This window comes from Morone saxatilis, unplaced genomic scaffold, assembly GCF_004916995.1.
Source record: "Morone saxatilis isolate NCDOM2014 unplaced genomic scaffold, NCSU_SB_2.0 Contig15, whole genome shotgun sequence".
Taxonomy (NCBI): Eukaryota; Metazoa; Chordata; class Actinopteri; family Moronidae; genus Morone; species Morone saxatilis.
In genome coordinates, this window is record NW_023339707.1 from 6,462,174 (window position 1) to 6,478,869 (window position 16,696).

The 16,696-nt window shown below is 38.9% G+C and overlaps 1 protein-coding gene across 1 annotated transcript in view; it reads left to right on the forward strand.

The window, feature by feature from the left end:
• clcnk (chloride channel K) overlaps positions 1–15,589 on the forward strand; it is a 15,656-nt gene extending 67 nt beyond the window's left edge. Inside the window, 20 exon segments of the mRNA XM_035657525.1 lie at positions 7–97; positions 1,849–1,980; positions 2,073–2,201; positions 3,057–3,196; positions 3,303–3,380; positions 4,134–4,209; positions 4,742–4,867; positions 5,667–5,751; positions 6,042–6,143; positions 6,607–6,691; positions 7,776–7,922; positions 9,269–9,338; positions 9,495–9,605; positions 10,380–10,469; positions 10,472–10,610; positions 12,339–12,472; positions 12,932–13,002; positions 13,371–13,451; positions 13,986–14,072; positions 14,330–15,589. Coding sequence (XP_035513418.1) covers positions 7–97; positions 1,849–1,980; positions 2,073–2,201; positions 3,057–3,196; positions 3,303–3,380; positions 4,134–4,209; positions 4,742–4,867; positions 5,667–5,751; positions 6,042–6,143; positions 6,607–6,691; positions 7,776–7,922; positions 9,269–9,338; positions 9,495–9,605; positions 10,380–10,469; positions 10,472–10,610; positions 12,339–12,472; positions 12,932–13,002; positions 13,371–13,451; positions 13,986–14,072; positions 14,330–14,368 — 2,013 coding nt within the window. The 3' untranslated portion in view covers positions 14,369–15,589.
• Positions 15,590–16,696: the final 1,107 nt, after the last annotated feature.

Genomic DNA, 16,696 nt, shown 5'->3' on the forward strand with positions numbered 1-16,696 from the left:
TCGGAGCGAGAAAATCAATCTGAGACATCCCATAATAAGAGTCTGCTTCTCACTGAACCATGGAAACCATGCCGACGGACCCGTGCCATTGTCAAAGGTCTGAAGGAGAAAATCATTAGAATGTGATCAATGCTGATCAATACATCAGAGAGTAGCTATTTTGAGAAGTCATAGATTACTGGTGAGTTCAAGGACAACACAATCAATATGCTAGGAGACTTTAATGATATTTAAAGCTTTTTCCTATTTTGTTAATATTCATATAGTCATCACCCATTAATGCAAACATAACTATGATCTGTTGCATACCCTGCACAAATGCTGCAATTTCCATTTCATATGTGTTTATATATATATGTATACTATATAGGGAATGCTCGCCATATTGGCTTTTTCATGCGATAATTCCGATATTGTCCAACCAACATATCTCCCTAAGTTGTGGAATTAAAACACATTATCGCCTCATCTTTATTGTGATGGCCTCACTGATCATACATAAATGCAAGCATGGCTTTCCAAATGTAAAACCACTGTCCTGGTGGCCAAAAATAAGAGAAACAACTTCAACTTTCATCTGTATTAATACTGAAAAGACGCTAACCGCTAATCGCTAACGTTAATCGCTAGCTCTGGTGATGTGTTTTAATGTGTATTATGCAAACCTGGCAAGGAGTGCTAAATGTAAATTCTAAGCCAATTGTTAAGTTTGGTTAAAGAAACAGCCTCATAGCAGGGTAAAATATTTAAGGTGCATTTGCACTTATTTGCTGTTAATATAAAAAATCATTCAGCTTTAAAGTGTTTGCCGCAAGGTGAACCAACGAAAAGTCTTTTAAGGAAATGAATTCCCGCTCCGCAAGTCTGGCATCTACACCAATCTTTAGTTCATAAAAAACAGAACGAAAGTCATACCTAAGCTAACAAAAAAAAAAGGTTATTAGCCCACAGTTAGCAACCAACCAGTCTACGCGTGTAGTTGTTGTTGTTGTTATAACCGTCATCTAAGCGCGCCGGTAAACGTCCCACGGTGCTGCGTTCATGCAGGCTCGGAAAATGCTGAAGCCTCAACCAGAACAAAACATCCGGTTATCAAAAACCCGATACCCGATAATTCCCCGATATTACATTTTTTTTAGTGAATATCGGCCGATAATATCAGAGGGCCGATATTATCGGACATCCCTAATACTATAGTTACAGGTAGAGGATGCTTTATTGTATTACATTTTGTCTGTATTGTTTTTCTTCTATTCAATTACGATTTGCATCAGACCGCATTCTAAATAGAGAGTCTTATAGCCTCATCCCATGAAAACTGAGGCTTAGAATAACCTTAACATCCCTCTCCACTCAAAAAAAGTGTTTTTTTCCTTCTTCCTACAGTTGGAGGAAGGATGTTTTCACATTCATGTGCTGAAGGGGAAAGTTTCTCTGTGCTCACTGAGAATCAGATTTTAAGGGGCAGCCTACAAGCATGATTTATGACATCACAGTTAACCGTGGTCCAGTATGCTTCTTATACAAGTGTGATGTAGAAATCTCAAGCCACCAGTACACGTACACATACAGTACACATAGAATAGACTTTGCAGTGAAGTAGGAGACGCGTTGTGTCCAGCAGGACAACTTTAGAACAATAAACAATTTACATATTTTTACATTTTTAATGAGGTGGAAGGAAAAAACAAATCCACATTATTGTTTCAAGCAGAGTATTTGTGTGTATGTCTGAATACATGTCTCGAGGGGAACTTTAACCTTTTAAGAGCCCTCTGAGGCTTTGGTACCATTGTCTGGCCTCACAAACTGAACTTTAGGAAGGCTAACCCATGTTTGTGTCCACAGAGTGGCTGATGAAGCTAATCAGTTGTTTGGGGACCGTGTGTGGGATCGAGTGGTATGGCTATATGGCTCTAGGCATTTTGACTGCCATCCTCAGCTTCCTCATGGACCTAACTGTAACAAAGCTGCTGACAGGTACAGACACACACACACACTGATTTACAGGACACAGTCTGAGGGAGCAAAGGGCACAGATTATTAATGTTTCTCTCTCACTCCACTTGTAGCTCACCAGTGGCTTTATGTGAAGCTGGAGGGCAACAGTCTGCTACAGTTCTTCTGCTGGACTCTTTACCCAGCATGCCTCTGTGCTGTCGCATCATCTTTCTCCCACAACATCTGTCCCTTCTCCACAGGTCTGTCCAACAACAGTAACATAGTATGCCAATAAACATTTTCAGTTTTAGTTTTTTACTGTAATGGTTTAAACTAAAACAAAAAGTTTGTTAACTAACTAACTCACAGATCCCTGGGGGCTTTCGGACCCATGGTTGAGAACCACTACATTACAGGATACAGTGTTGATGAGATAAACATGAAAGAAGTTCTGTACTTGTGTGTGTCTTGATTTTCCTCGGTATCTTTTCTTAACATCTTTCTTTCTTATTTGAAGTAAATGGCATTAAGAAAAAGTCAAGTGTGATATTATCTTTCATATTCAGTGAGTGATAAAAGGAGACATTATTGCATGAAAAGTCAACTATGATTTTATCTGTGTACTATAAGGAGTGTATGCAGGTGCTGAAGGCGGTGCAGGAGGGGGCTGGGTGTGATATGACATGAATGAAGAGAGCATAGCTCCACCTTCAAATAAACTCCCTCACCCTTTCTGCCACAGTAAATTGCCCCCCTGCCCCAATCAGCTTCATGTTAATGTTTATGGCCTCTGCCCCTCCTGATGACATTGCTATCAAAAAGATTAGATGGACCCTAAAAAGGAAATGTGTTTGATGTATGTGACCAAGTTCCCCAAAGAAGCAGCCTCAAACTTGAAACCGTGTACTTTATCAATCACAAACTACGTTATGCTTCATTTTCAGCTTGTTTGTTGTGTGCTGATTGTCCTTGAAATCCCACAGTCCTTGCCATACGGTTACCCTCTATTTATTTATTCTGAAATCATTCCTGTGTATTCTGTTTTTGTATTCTTAAATACTTTAGTACCTCTGGTTCTTTCAAAATTCTTGTCCTGTTGCTTAATTTCTCCTCAGGCTCGGGGATACCAGAGGTGAGAACCATGCTGGCTGGTATTGAAATGCCTCATTACTTATCTCTCACTAATATGTTTACCAAGTTCCTGGGCCTTATCTGTACACTGGCAGCCGGCAGCACTGTTTTCCTGGGGAAAGTGGTGAGAGACATCTCAGTATACCTGTTTGTTATTCAAAATATGCAGCGAGTCTTAAAATGTATGTTGTCTGCTTTGTTATGAAAACATTTTTCTATATTTGCCAAAGGGTCCTTTTGTGCATCTTTCCACCATGGTTGGAGTCTACCTGAGCAATCTCTGCACACTTATACAAGCCAAAAAGAAGGTAAAACCACAGTAAAGTCATTCAAATGTACTGAAGAGTTTATCCACTTTACCCACATAAATAGTTGTACAATTATTTAAAACCTTTCACCTACAGGTACAAAGTATATCCTAAAGCTGTTCTAATGCATATTTTTTATATAAACAATGGATCAGTTTGTAGTGACAAACCCGCAGAGAATTATTATCAGACTCTGTAGTTCCCTTCAGCACATTTTTTTGCCTCTTTGAACTCAATGTTTTGGTTTTACGGCCTGTAAACCTCTTCAACCTAGTTTCCAGCTGTAGCCAACAGCTGTTTTCAGCAATCAAAGCTCTGATATACCCACTGTACACTCCCTGCTCAGCACCAAACAGTGCTAACTAACTGCATGTTCAACAGTAGTCTCCGTCTGCTAATGAACATGCAGTTGAAAAGTCAGTAAGAATGCGCTGAGTCAAGATTATTTTGTATGAGAAAGGTATGCACATCCAAAGCACTTTGCAGTGTTTCAATCAGTCAGAGACTGAGAGAAAACACTGTAGAGATTCCTTTTTTTAAAATGCTAATGTTGCTCCATGTTTGCTGGATGTGTAAATAGGCAAATAAAACATTCACCCTTTATAATGTCAGGTCAGATAATATGATAATATAGCCCAAGTGGCCAAAGAAACTCTGCAGCTTTAAGAAAAACCAAAGATTTCATACATTACTGTTACTTTTCGTAGGATATAAACGTCTGAAAAGAGACATGACAGCATATTTCTCCTTTAGGAAAAAGCTGCTGGAGAAATACTGGTTGTGGCCTCTGCAGTTGGGGTAGCCAGCTGCTTCGGAGCTCCCATCAGCGGTGAGGGAGCAAATAACGGTTCAGCATTAGGAATCCACGATTTCTATTTATCTGCTTGCATTATATCTGTCCTTCTTACTTTTGTCTGGCTAATGCATTTCCACCTTTGATTTCTGTAGCTTCACATAGTTGCTCTTCCCTTTTATCTTCCCTCACTCCTCTGCTCCTCCATCATGTTTATGTTCATCCTGTTGTCTCAGCTATTCCTCCTTTGATCACCTCTCCGCCTAATATTTTGATCCTCTCACCTCACTGTTTATTTCATTTTTGAAACCCTGTTGAGGGTTCAGCACCCTAGGTTCAAACCCCATACACTCACATTGTGAAATATGAAACTGTCTATTAATACTTGAAATAAATGCACATTATTTCACACATGCAGGCAAACAAATATTTAAAAAAATAATATAAATAAAATTCTTTTACAATTGTATCTCATATATCTAGAATATCTACTGCTGTTTTGTGACAACCTTACACTCATCTCCATGTTTTTCTGCTGTTCCCCCTGCCCCCTCCTCTGCTCCTGTAGGTGTGTTGTTCAGCGTGGAGGTGATGTCTTCTCACTTTGCCCTGAGGCATTACTGCCCATGTTTCTTCTCAGCCATCTGTGGGGCGTTGACCTTCCGGCTGTTCTCAGTGTGGAGTGGAGATGGAGGTAATAAGGCCCAAATCAGCATTTGCCCCCTCATGGTCAACAAAGAGAAGATTCACTTTAGAGTCTCTGATACCTTTACCTGAGGAAAATGGGCCACAAACCCAACAACATGAAAGAAGATCTAAGATTTTATTGAGGAAGTGTGGATTTACATGCCATCTACACTATATGGCCATGTATGACACCCCTGTCCACATACTTTTGTTCACTTTCAGTCATGGTTGGAGCAGGGAACCTTTTTTAAGGGAAATATTAATGCTACAGTTTATAATTATATTGTAACCAGGTTGCAAAATCTGATTGAAAGCCCTCCCAGAACATTGAGCTATTATAACAGCATATCAATGTCTTGGTTTTGGAATGAAATATTCAACCACTACACATGACTGTAATGTTCAGGTGTCCACATACTTTTGGCCATAAAGTGTATGTGCTGAAATCAACAGAGTACCCATCAATTTGTAAAAGGTCTAATGTTATAGTTTATTCTTTATATTTATGTTTGCCAATAATTAATAGTAGCATTTTTCTCCCGTGAAAATGTCACACTTCAGGGTAGACTTTTAAATTAAAGTAAATGTTAGGTCATTTTAGCTTGTAAAATGATGTTGACAGCTATCTAACTACCTGTCATGACAATGACTGGGGAGAGCAGCATTGGTAAAATTAGTAGAAAAATGTAAGCTGACAGCCTGTAAATTTCAATAAAAACTCAATTCAATAAAGTGAAGGAAGATTAGATTTTGAAAGGCTGTGATAGAAATTGGAGTGATGACTCTAATTTGTTTTGTGTCCACAGAGACTCTTCGGGCATTGTTCAAAACTAATTTCCCCACAGCTTTACCTTTCTATCCACTGGAGATTTTGCTGTTTGCTTTCCTGGGGTAAGTTTATTTATGACAACATCTGCAACAAGTCCTGTATTTTGTCTGTGTCTTACAAATACAAACATTTGGTATTCATACTCATATCAGTCACAATTATTCTTCTCCTGTGTTTCCCTTCTATTCTAATTAGCATTCTGAGTTTTTTTCTCTTAACAATCATTTCCTGGCCTCCTCCTCCTCACCACCAGCGTCACTTTAGCAGGTCTAATGACTTCCGATTATTGCTGCCTGGGTTAAAATAAGCCTCTAGTCTCTCTTGTCTGAGTTGTGTTTCTGTCTGGAGACAGGCTGCTGTGTGGAGCTGTGAGCTGCTGCTATCTCTTCTGCCATCGGTGGATCCTGCAATTCACCAAAACAAACCCGATGTTTAACAAGATGCTGACGACAGAGTGAGAGCTCTTTAAACTTTGTGAAGCCAGATTGTGATGCAGTGCTGAGTCATCTGCTGTGTAAGACTCTGACAGATACTGTAGATTTTGGGTGGAGTATCAATTCAAGCAGATTTGATGGGCCAATGTCCCAAAACATGGTGTGATAATCCATTTTACCAGAGTGTTATGCAACTACATACTGTACACAGCTAGATGGGTACTATGTATAGCACAAAATTTGATAAAGTACTATGCAGGGCCTTTTAAGCCACATTTAAATGGTTAAAAAATTCCTAGTGATCTTATCTATACACCTAAAAATATTTCTTATTTCACAGTTAGAAGTAGGTGCAGATCTAAGTAGTGTAAAAAAACAACATGTAATTATAAACTGCCATGATTAAAACACATTGAAAGGCCTAAATGAGGTCATTATATAATTATAACAGTGGTGTCTGTGTATGTGAATACTTCTCCACAGGAAGGCCCTATATTCAGGCATGGTGGTCTTCTTCCTGGCATCTCTGACATTTCCCCACTCTGTTGGTCAATATATGGCTTCTAAGGTGGGAATGAACAAAATTCAGTTTCTAAAATTTCTGGATGTACATACATAATCGATTAGTTAGAGCCATACTATATCTAGGACATTTTTCTCAACGGATCACCATTAAAAATATTTTACTTATACATTAACCTTTAACAGCAAGATCAAAAGTGTGTGTTGTGTTTCAGTTGCTGTGTAATGTAATGATTTGATCTTGGTACACAGATCACAGAGATGTGCCTTTAAATGATAAGGCTGTAGACTAGGGTTATACTGAATTACATTTTTTCACATTTAAAGCTTCTGTTGAGGTTTGCAAATGACGCTTTGAATGTCTGTCGTCATATTCTGTCATCACCCTAAAAAAAATTGTTGAACACAATCCTCAATTTGAATAAAGTCATTAATCGGATTAAATTAGTAAATGTCAGGCGTTGTTTGTAAACACACGATTCAAAGTTGCCCCCATGCAGAGAGACAGAGAGAGCGAGAGCTTTGAAGCTTCAAACTATTCAGTACAGCCCTTCTGGAGATATTCTATATTTTTCCTTAAAGATAACCAATCCCATGAAAAGACCAAGATCAAAACGTATTCTTCTGAGCCATATTCCTCCATTTTAATCCAAAATCTTTTAAAAACACATCACTGTTGAACTGGGTGAACTATTTGAATCTTTAAAAAAATTAGAGGTGTGAGTACCGCTTCAGAGGTTAGGGACAAGACTAAAAATAGTGGAGTGGCTCTATGGATGGCTATGTCAGTCTTTCGGGTTGGTTGTTCCAACACTGTGGATCAGACTGATATATCCCAGCAACTGTTGCAACAGCCTCGGCCACACTTTGTGCTAATCAGTGTGGCCCATTATTTAATATTTAAATCTTCAGTAGGAATGAATGGGGCTGAGTGTCACAGACAGGGGAGGGAAATTGGAAAGAATGAGAGACTGACTAATAGATTTTCTCTCATTTCATGTGATTTGTTGACAAAAAGAAACATATAGAATAATGCCAGCCTTCAATCAACTTTAATGTTCACCCTTCATTTAATTAAATTTGTTCTCATGTTCAGACAGTAATCTGAATGGCAGTAATCTCTTTCACAGCACACCATGAAGCAGCTCCTCACCTCCTTACTGGATAGCAGGCAGTGGAGCTCTTACTCCCACAATGCCACTGTTCAGCCTTTGTTGGAGTGGATCTCACCAGGGAGTCCTGTCCACCTTTCTTTGACTGTCTTTCTGCTCATGAAGGTACACACAATGGAAAGGGCAATTAGTTAATAAGGAGTCTTTTTTTCTCTGTCTACCTCCACTTGTCCACTCGGGTCACAGTGGCCCATAATTGACATACAGTAATTGTCATTTTTCTAGTAGAGTAAGCGAGCAAAAGACTGTTTAACCTTTTCGGCTGAAATGTCTTGTGATACCTAATGCTCACTTATAGCAACGCTGCAGGTGGACAGAGGAATTTTTAACAAGCAGAAATCTCAGCAGCCAGCCAGGTAATGACTGGTATTGATCCAGATGTGTTATTCTCATTTGTTCTACAAACAGAAATAAAAACCTTTCTCACAGTTGCAGAAAATATCAGCAGCATATGTGGACATACTGCATTGAGAACAGTTTCTTATACCAGTCAAAGTAAAGATAGGATACATTCTTATTATTGTCCTTTTCAGGAAATTTGTTGCCACAGTCTGTACATACACGAATTCACACAACATTACCACAGGGTAGACATTTAAACACAGCACAGACATCTAAACACAACACAGGTAATTACACATAACGGCTACCGGGGAGTTTTGTCGAGTAATGCTTGGCGGAAGAGACGAAACTTCTGCCATAGCCAAGTTTGCAGGCTAGTGATCTGTATCTGTGGCCGGATGGGAGCAGTGTGAAAAATTGATTGAGGGGGGGCCGGGGGTTGTGTGCTATAATGTGTGCGCTGCGTGTCACGGCGTTGCTGTTGAGCTCTGAGAGGTTGGGGCTAGGGAGACCAATAATTTTGGAGGCGCTGTTTGTGATGCATATGAGTTTGTTTCTATTGGAGGCAGTTAACATGTTAAAGAAACAGGTGGAACAGTAGAGGAGAATAGGTTGTACAATACTTTTATAAAGCAGCAGCAGAAGGTGGGGTGGGGGGTAACAGAAAGAGCTTTGAGTTTGCAGATGGCAGAAAGTCTTTGTTGGCAGCGTTTGTGAATGTCTGTTGTGTGTTGTTCAAAGCTTTAGGGTTTATTCTCTAGAGTGAGTCCAAGGTATTTGAAGCACTCCACCATCTCACCTCTCATCTCACAAAGCACCTCTAATGCATGACGCTCTGTGAGAAATGTACTCATTTATTTAGGACCCACTCATAAGATCCACTTGCTACAGCAGTTTTTTCTCCCATTACCACATGCAAATCTCACATGTAAATGGGCATGATTCAATATTTATTTGTGCAAAACTGATTTCAGGGCACTGCAAACACTTCCTAGCACACAGACTGACAGTGAACCATCTGCTGTGCTGCATGTGCTAGCAGAGCTTTTGTGGCTATTCAGATGCCAAGGAGAGATCTTACAGCCTATGTGTCTGTTGTTGGTTTGCAGATGTGGATGTTGGTCCTCGCCTGCACTCTGCCTCTGCCAGCTGGATACTTCATGCCAGTGTTTGTCTATGGTGAGTGAAGACAAAGGACTTGGACGAGTTTGTTTTGCAGAATACCTGAATAGCACAAAGTTAAAAAAAAATATGAGGAATTTGTCATGCTGCATCCATGCACCAGAATGTTAAAATGATAAATTACTAAACTGAGATATACATTTCTGTTTGTAGGGGCAGCTTTGGGCCGTTTGCTTGGAGAAGGAGTAGCTTATGTATCTGCCACTGGACTGACTTCAGGCCAGCAGTGGGGTTCTATAAATCCTGGGGGCTACGCACTTGCTGGTAAAAAAAACTGATCAACAGCTCTTTGGTGTTGATATAGTGATGTCTTGATGACATGTCTTGCCTATATATTTGCAGTTTGTATATCCTTCTTTCATGTACCGTGTAAGCCACTTCCTATATTTTGTAAACTTATTCCAGAAATATTCAGTGGGTATAGTGTTTAATGAAATTCTGAATATAAATATGTGTTGGATCTACTAAAATTCTGCATTAGATTCAACTTGTGTTTAAAGTATCCCACCAGAAACCAGTGCCATACCATTGTTCTGACAGTCCTCTATTCCAAAATCATTCCCAAAATTTTCCATTGGAAATAAAGCCCTATTTGTACTTCCATTATTTTGAAAACTATTGCGCGTTGCTCCCAATGTTGTTTCTGAAAATACACATTCTGGTATTACCAACTATTAATGGTAACTTAACTGAAATAACTAGCGTACTTATGTTAACCCAAACCCATGAATCTTTTCCTAAATCTTACTATAGATGCCTAAACCTAACCAAACTGCAACTGTTTTACAAGGTGTTTATTAATTGCTTACCATCGACGGCAATGGTCCCTTTACTTCATCCTTTCCTTCACGTCCAGAAACACTACAAGTACAGTACAATGATGTTACAGATCTAAAAGCATCATATCTGACTGACTTGTACTATATATGTATATCATGTTTGGTAAAATACTGATAAACTGATACAAACCAAAATAAGTACTAACTATAGTTTACAATTTTATTAGTACCGTACCTTAAAATGGTTTCTGCCTTGTAGGTGCAGCAGCCTTCTCCGGGGCTGTGACACATACCTTGTCCCCAGCTCTCCTGGCTCTAGAGTTAACTGGCCAGTTCAGCCATGCTGTACCCATCTCTCCGCCACTCTGCTGGCCAACGCCGCTGGCTCGCCTCTGGGCACCCGCCCGTCGTTCCTATGCATGCGCTCGTCAACAGCACGAGGCTCCCCAACACACCTGCCTTCTCTTGATGAAGGCCTGCCCCGAGTACAGTAAAAGTGGTAAAACAAAAAAACCACCAACGGCCGGGTCTTATTGAGATCACAGATATAAACATTTTCCATTTTTCTCTGGTAAGTAACTAATGCTGGTGATACCTGCGGTGATATTCTGAAGCTATAGTAGTGGGCTATGTGCAAGCAGTTGGTTGATATTACTTTAGTATACACTATCTGAAGAAGGAACAAACAGTGACTCTGCAAACTAAAAATAGCAATCCAAAATAAATAAAAAATTAAATTCATATATTCACATATTCATTGTTTCCATAGAATATTAAAGCAGTAGAAAAAAAGTATTGGAAATTCATTCATTCATTTCACAATAGAATAAGCAAAATAACGACTGTTTAATCTTCCAAACTGAGATGTCTTGTGGTACCTGATGCTCACTTATAGCAACCCTGCAGGTGCTGTGGATGGATTTTGTGATTTTTTTACCAGCAACAAATTTCTGCAGCCCGCCAAGTAATGCCTGAGTCACAGGTTTTGATCAAGAACCCCATCACCCACCCACAGAGCCATTATTCTCAATTTGTGTTCTGAGGAAGGAAAACCTAAGTCACTATTGCAGAAAAAATTGAGAACAGTTTCTGATACCAGTTCAAGTAAAGCATCTCTAATTAATTAAAAGCTTTGTGTGAAATTAGCTTCTGGACAGTACATCTGTTGGAAGATTCACTTGTGTGGATCATTCTTTCCATTACCACATGCAAATGTGAAATGTAAATGGGCAAGTAAGAATATTTAATCTACACATCATTTATCCAACAGTTTTGTTTATTGATGGTTTTTGTATAGTCCACAGCCTATAATTAAATCATTGCTCACTATCTCTCAATATAACCTCCGTAACAACTCTGTCACTGATGGTATCAAAGGGAGACCTTGACATTTTGAACTGTGATCAATCTTTTTCCTCACCAGTATGACTAAATATTCTTTGAAAGCAGGGATTAAATCTATAAATAAACCGTTGACTCCTTCCTGTTGTGGCTGCAGATCTAAATGTAGAGAATTGTGAGACAGTAGTCTGCTAAAAAATATGATCAAGATGTGAAATGTCAAGGAAAACATTTCTCCATACTGCCTTGGTGATAGCAGTTAGCAGCCCTACTGAGGTTTATTTCTTTCCCATGTCTCTATCACCCATACTGGATTTCAGCCCATAATGATATGTTTAAATAGAAATTATGTCGTTTTTGCCAACAGCTACATGTCGACAGCTTCAAGTATTCCTCTGACAAACTCACTCATCTAATTGTCTGCCAGACACCTTAAACTACTTGAAAATGCTTTTCCAGAGTCCCATTGGAAAAACAAAACATTTAAATGTTGGTTTGAAGCTTTACTCCATGAATGTGTTGACAACAGGCACAGCAACTTCTGGCGTGCACTGTACATTATAACAGACTGTAGCAATCCGAGGACTGCAGTGCTACTCTTATTTTCCTCTGTTTGTACCTGGGAACAATGTTAGACATGTCAGATAATCTTTTGTTACCACCTTAAAATCAAACCATTTTCATTTTGTGAAGCCGAGAATAGTTTTTGAAAATGCATTAACCTCAATGAAAATTGTCTTTGGATCAAATATTTCACCTGTCAGCCAGCCATATGAATTATTTCTGACATCACCGAGATAAATAGGCTGATATTTAACATTTCACTTCACCACAGCTGCTTTTGTTTCAGGTGTGACATGATTCATCTCTTTTGCAGGCTTCTCTCCACACCAGTCGGACAGGTTTTGGGAGAGAAATCCGTGCAGCTTCAGAAAGCAGCTGTGCCAGTGGAGGTCCAGCATGCTGTCAACACCAGCACTGAAACACAAATCCCTGTGGTGGACTCACATGGTTCGCAAAGATGTTTGATAGTATTTTACCCCAGTCTTCTGGCTAAGGAGTCACATTTTGTCTAATCTTCTCACAAAAATATATATAGTATATTTAAGGATGTGGAATATTGGCACAAAGTCAGCAGGATCCTTAAGAAAACGTCATATGCATGCTGGATAGATATGTCTGCATAGAGCCCCTGAGAAGAAAAGATGAAAATAATAGGAGAAATTATGAAAAATTGTAACCGTTTTGAAAGCTGTAGCAATTCAGCGGTGTGAAAGTGCCTCGATAAGGAGCTGACAAGTGTGAGAAAATAGTCAATCGACCAGCTGAGCTTTTCAGCCGTAATCACATGGATAAAATTTTGTGTTTGCATCAGACGACTCACAACCCACTAGAGAGCTGCACACACTCTAAACTGTAGCACCAACTGTGGCAAAGAAAATTGATTTCCTCTCTTCTCTTCTGTTAAAGACTCGCAGGTTTTACTGGGGTTTGTCCTCCGATCAGAGCTGCTGATGTTTCTGCGTCACTGTAAGACTGAGGTAAAAAGGCTGGATGGAGTCAGACAGGTAGCTGTAGTGTGAAAGTAGATGACTGAATGGTCTGATGCTGCTTTAAAGGCTGGTCATGTCTATACAATCTGTTCGACACTGACTGAATGTAAAACAGTTGCAAAAAAGAGGATGGGAGCAGGATGTACAGACAGGACAGCTGCCTTTTAAAAATGGTTTTAAAAAACTGATTTATGGGATTGTAGCTAAAGGATACATTAGGAAAGTAGTTCAGTCAGGCAACAGAAACAACTGAATTATAATTTCTCAAATAATACTAAATGCTACTAAATGACAAGTATGCATCTGACAGAAAATGCATACAAATGTGCGTGTATATTTTGTGCTATTCTGTGCAGGTTCTGGAGAAACATCTGGATGAAGTCTGCTGCATTTATCCAAACTCAGTCTTATTATCACCTCACAACACCGTTCAGGAGGTAGGCAGACTTTGGAAAAGTCTGGATGAATTTAAAGGAACAGTTCAACACCGTGTGTGTGTGTGTTAAGTACAGGGGTAGAACTGGGAGGTGATTAGCCTAGCTTAGCATAAAGACTGGAAGTATGGGGAAACAGCACAAAAAATTATACATTTGTTGTTTGTCACAAAATAGTTTCTACACTAAAATGGCAAATTATCATTATTAAATTCTTTTTATTTGTACATAGCCATGTTAGATGTTTTTCTGTTTTTCCAGTTCTATGCTAAGCTAAGCTAAACCCATACTGACTCTAACTCTGTAGTTAAAATGGCTATAATTGATATTAACATAATAGCAATGTATCAAATTAGGTCACAATATGAAAGGGGCTCATAGTGATGAACCTACAGAGAATTGGTATCAATTGAATATTGGTATCAATCCTCTCATGTAACTCTCGCAAAGGAATGGATGAGCATATATCCAAAAAAATGATGTGCACATTTAAAAAAATCTGTTACTTCAAATCCAGTTTCCTCTGCGTCATCACAGGCCCACAGTATCCTGAGTCTTATTGGACACCAGACCTTGTTTGTGGCAGACAGGGGAAGGCTGATCGGTCTCATCACATGGCCAGAGGTAATGTGTGTTAAATGTGTATTCACGCTCACCAACACTCCCAAATATAATCTTCAGTATTTTCTTAATGACAGATTTAGCTTGATTCTGTTACATTCATCTGTGGGCGTTTGCACTTTGCAAACAAGACCATGTCCCTGCATGGATTTGTTAACATTATGCAGGATGTGGGAGGCAAAATGGCTACTTATGGATTCAAAGCAGTTTCTTTCTCTCCTTTCCTCCCTCCATTTTTCCTTCTCTATTTCCTCCCCCAGATGAAGAGAATAATAGAAGACTTGGCCAAAAAAATGTAAGCAACGACGCCCAGGAATCAAGCATATCCCTTCACCTTTTTTTAAGAAAACACAAATCCATCTTTTCTTGATTAAAGCTTGACTCTGATAATGATATCCCTTCTTCATTTCCCAAGCGTAACACACAAAATTGTCATTAGCTGGAAGCCCCTATGATAAACATTAATCAGAGCTTATTGTCTTGCCTCTTATTGTAATTAGCAGGATCTCGTCCACTGAGGAGACTACAAACTATCTCATTCACTGATCTGCATTTTGTGACATATATTATTAAAAGTGTTCCTACCCACACTAATATCCAGTGGGGATGAAAACAAAAACCTGTGAAACTGTTTGTACGGCAATTAACACAATGTAACCCTGCTGCAAGTATCTCTTCAGCTCCATGGAGCCTTCGGTTTATATTTATTTCAGTACACTATGAAACGTCACGTTGCAGACAACTGAAACGTCCTTGAGATAAGTAAAACATCATGTCCATCACACTTATATTGCCTGGTTTGACAAAGTTGCATCAGCGTCTAGTGGTGATGCAAGCTCCTAGTGGCTCATACAGCTTCAGTATTTCACCCTTTAAATTCTCCCAGGAATTGTATTTCAAGATTTTGCAACAAACATCTCAAATGGAGTCCCAAGTTAAAGCTACTATGTGTTGAACTTTAAGATTTCTGGTATTGGCACTCCCCCAGTGGTAGCGTCTAAAAAGACACTGTGGCATACAGAAATGTATTGCCTTCATTGTCTCCTTTTTCTATGTGAAAGCAAAAACTTGCCATTATATCCATTCAAAATCTATGTGATTTCTCACATTTACGTCAGTATTATGGGAAGAGTTGCCTTGGTAACGAGATTCCTGCTCGGCTTAATCAAATCATGATTGCAGTTCAAATGATTGTAAGTGCTTTTCTGGTGTGATTGTTGAAACTCAGGAAAAATGTGAATCACAAAATAAACATCACCAATCCGAATAAAATGAATAAAAAGAATAACTTGCGTTGTCAGATTAACCTGGCGACATAAAAGGGAAAGTCTGAAGCAACAAATGTGGCAAAATATGACAAATAAAATCAAGGATCCATATGGTTCTCTTTGTCTAAAAATACACTCTTTATGTTACATTCTGCCCATCAATGAAAAATAAATGTCAGATTTTAAAGGATCTTCTTTTATCCTTCCCCCATCATTTCTATTGGTTATGATTACGCAATTACGATCTTGTTAAGGAGACTTACCAAAATAGTTTAATAAACAAGTTACAATAAACTGAAATTTGATAAATACCACTTAATGGAAATTTAAAGTCAAAAAGGAAAATTCTTTCTTTTGATTCTCAATGCAACAGGACTCTGTAGGACTCTGGTCCTACTTCTGAAGAGCAGCTACAGTCCCTGCTAAGACATAAGACACTATATTGATTTTGATAAAACAATCATTCTGCCCTTACAGGCCTACAGTTTTACCTTTAGACCAACAAGATGAGACACTACAATAACTTGCAGCTTACAGTGTAGCTGTCCAGTCTGTTGCTGTCATCTGTTACTTTTTAACTGTGTCACATTTTCCTCACAGAGCAAAGATACCTCATGCTTCTTTATAGAACCAATTAGACCTTGTTTGTTTCATGATGGATGTGATCATACTAGTTGTGCACAGCCTTTAGTTCTATTTTTTGAAAAATCAATTGAACATCATTCAGTGTTACACTGAGATAACAAAAGGGGAAATAGCTACAATGCACCACACAGCACAGCTTCATTTGTGCTAAAAGAACACCGTGACAGGTCAACACCAACACCTCCATTTTCCAACCGTCTCTCACTCCCAAACACACAGGCAGGCTGACATACATGCAGAAATACACACCGACCACATGCACACTGACAGGTTCTGTGTCCTTCTCCTTCTCTCTGTTTTTCTACACTTGTCCCCTCTCTGCACCCGTCGCTCTCACACAGAGACGTGTGAATAATAGCTAATCATAGATGGGAAGCAGACAGATAATTGGCTCTTTACAACAGACTTCTTCTCTCTAGATTCAGATGAGGAATTTCAAAGAACACACATTTTCAATGACTTTGATGGTATTTTGCCTTCACGTTATTGTCCCTTAACCAAATGCAATTGTTTGATTCATCAATGTGAAAGAAACAGGGATCAAAAACAGAACTGGACAAACTTATACAGCACATATATTAAAATTGATATTTTATAACAAGATATTTACACCAGTAGTTTTTGACTTTTCACATTTAAGTTCTACATATAATATGAAAGAGTTTAATGTACATTGAATAAAAAAATTAAATGTAATAGGGGAGCTATGTACAT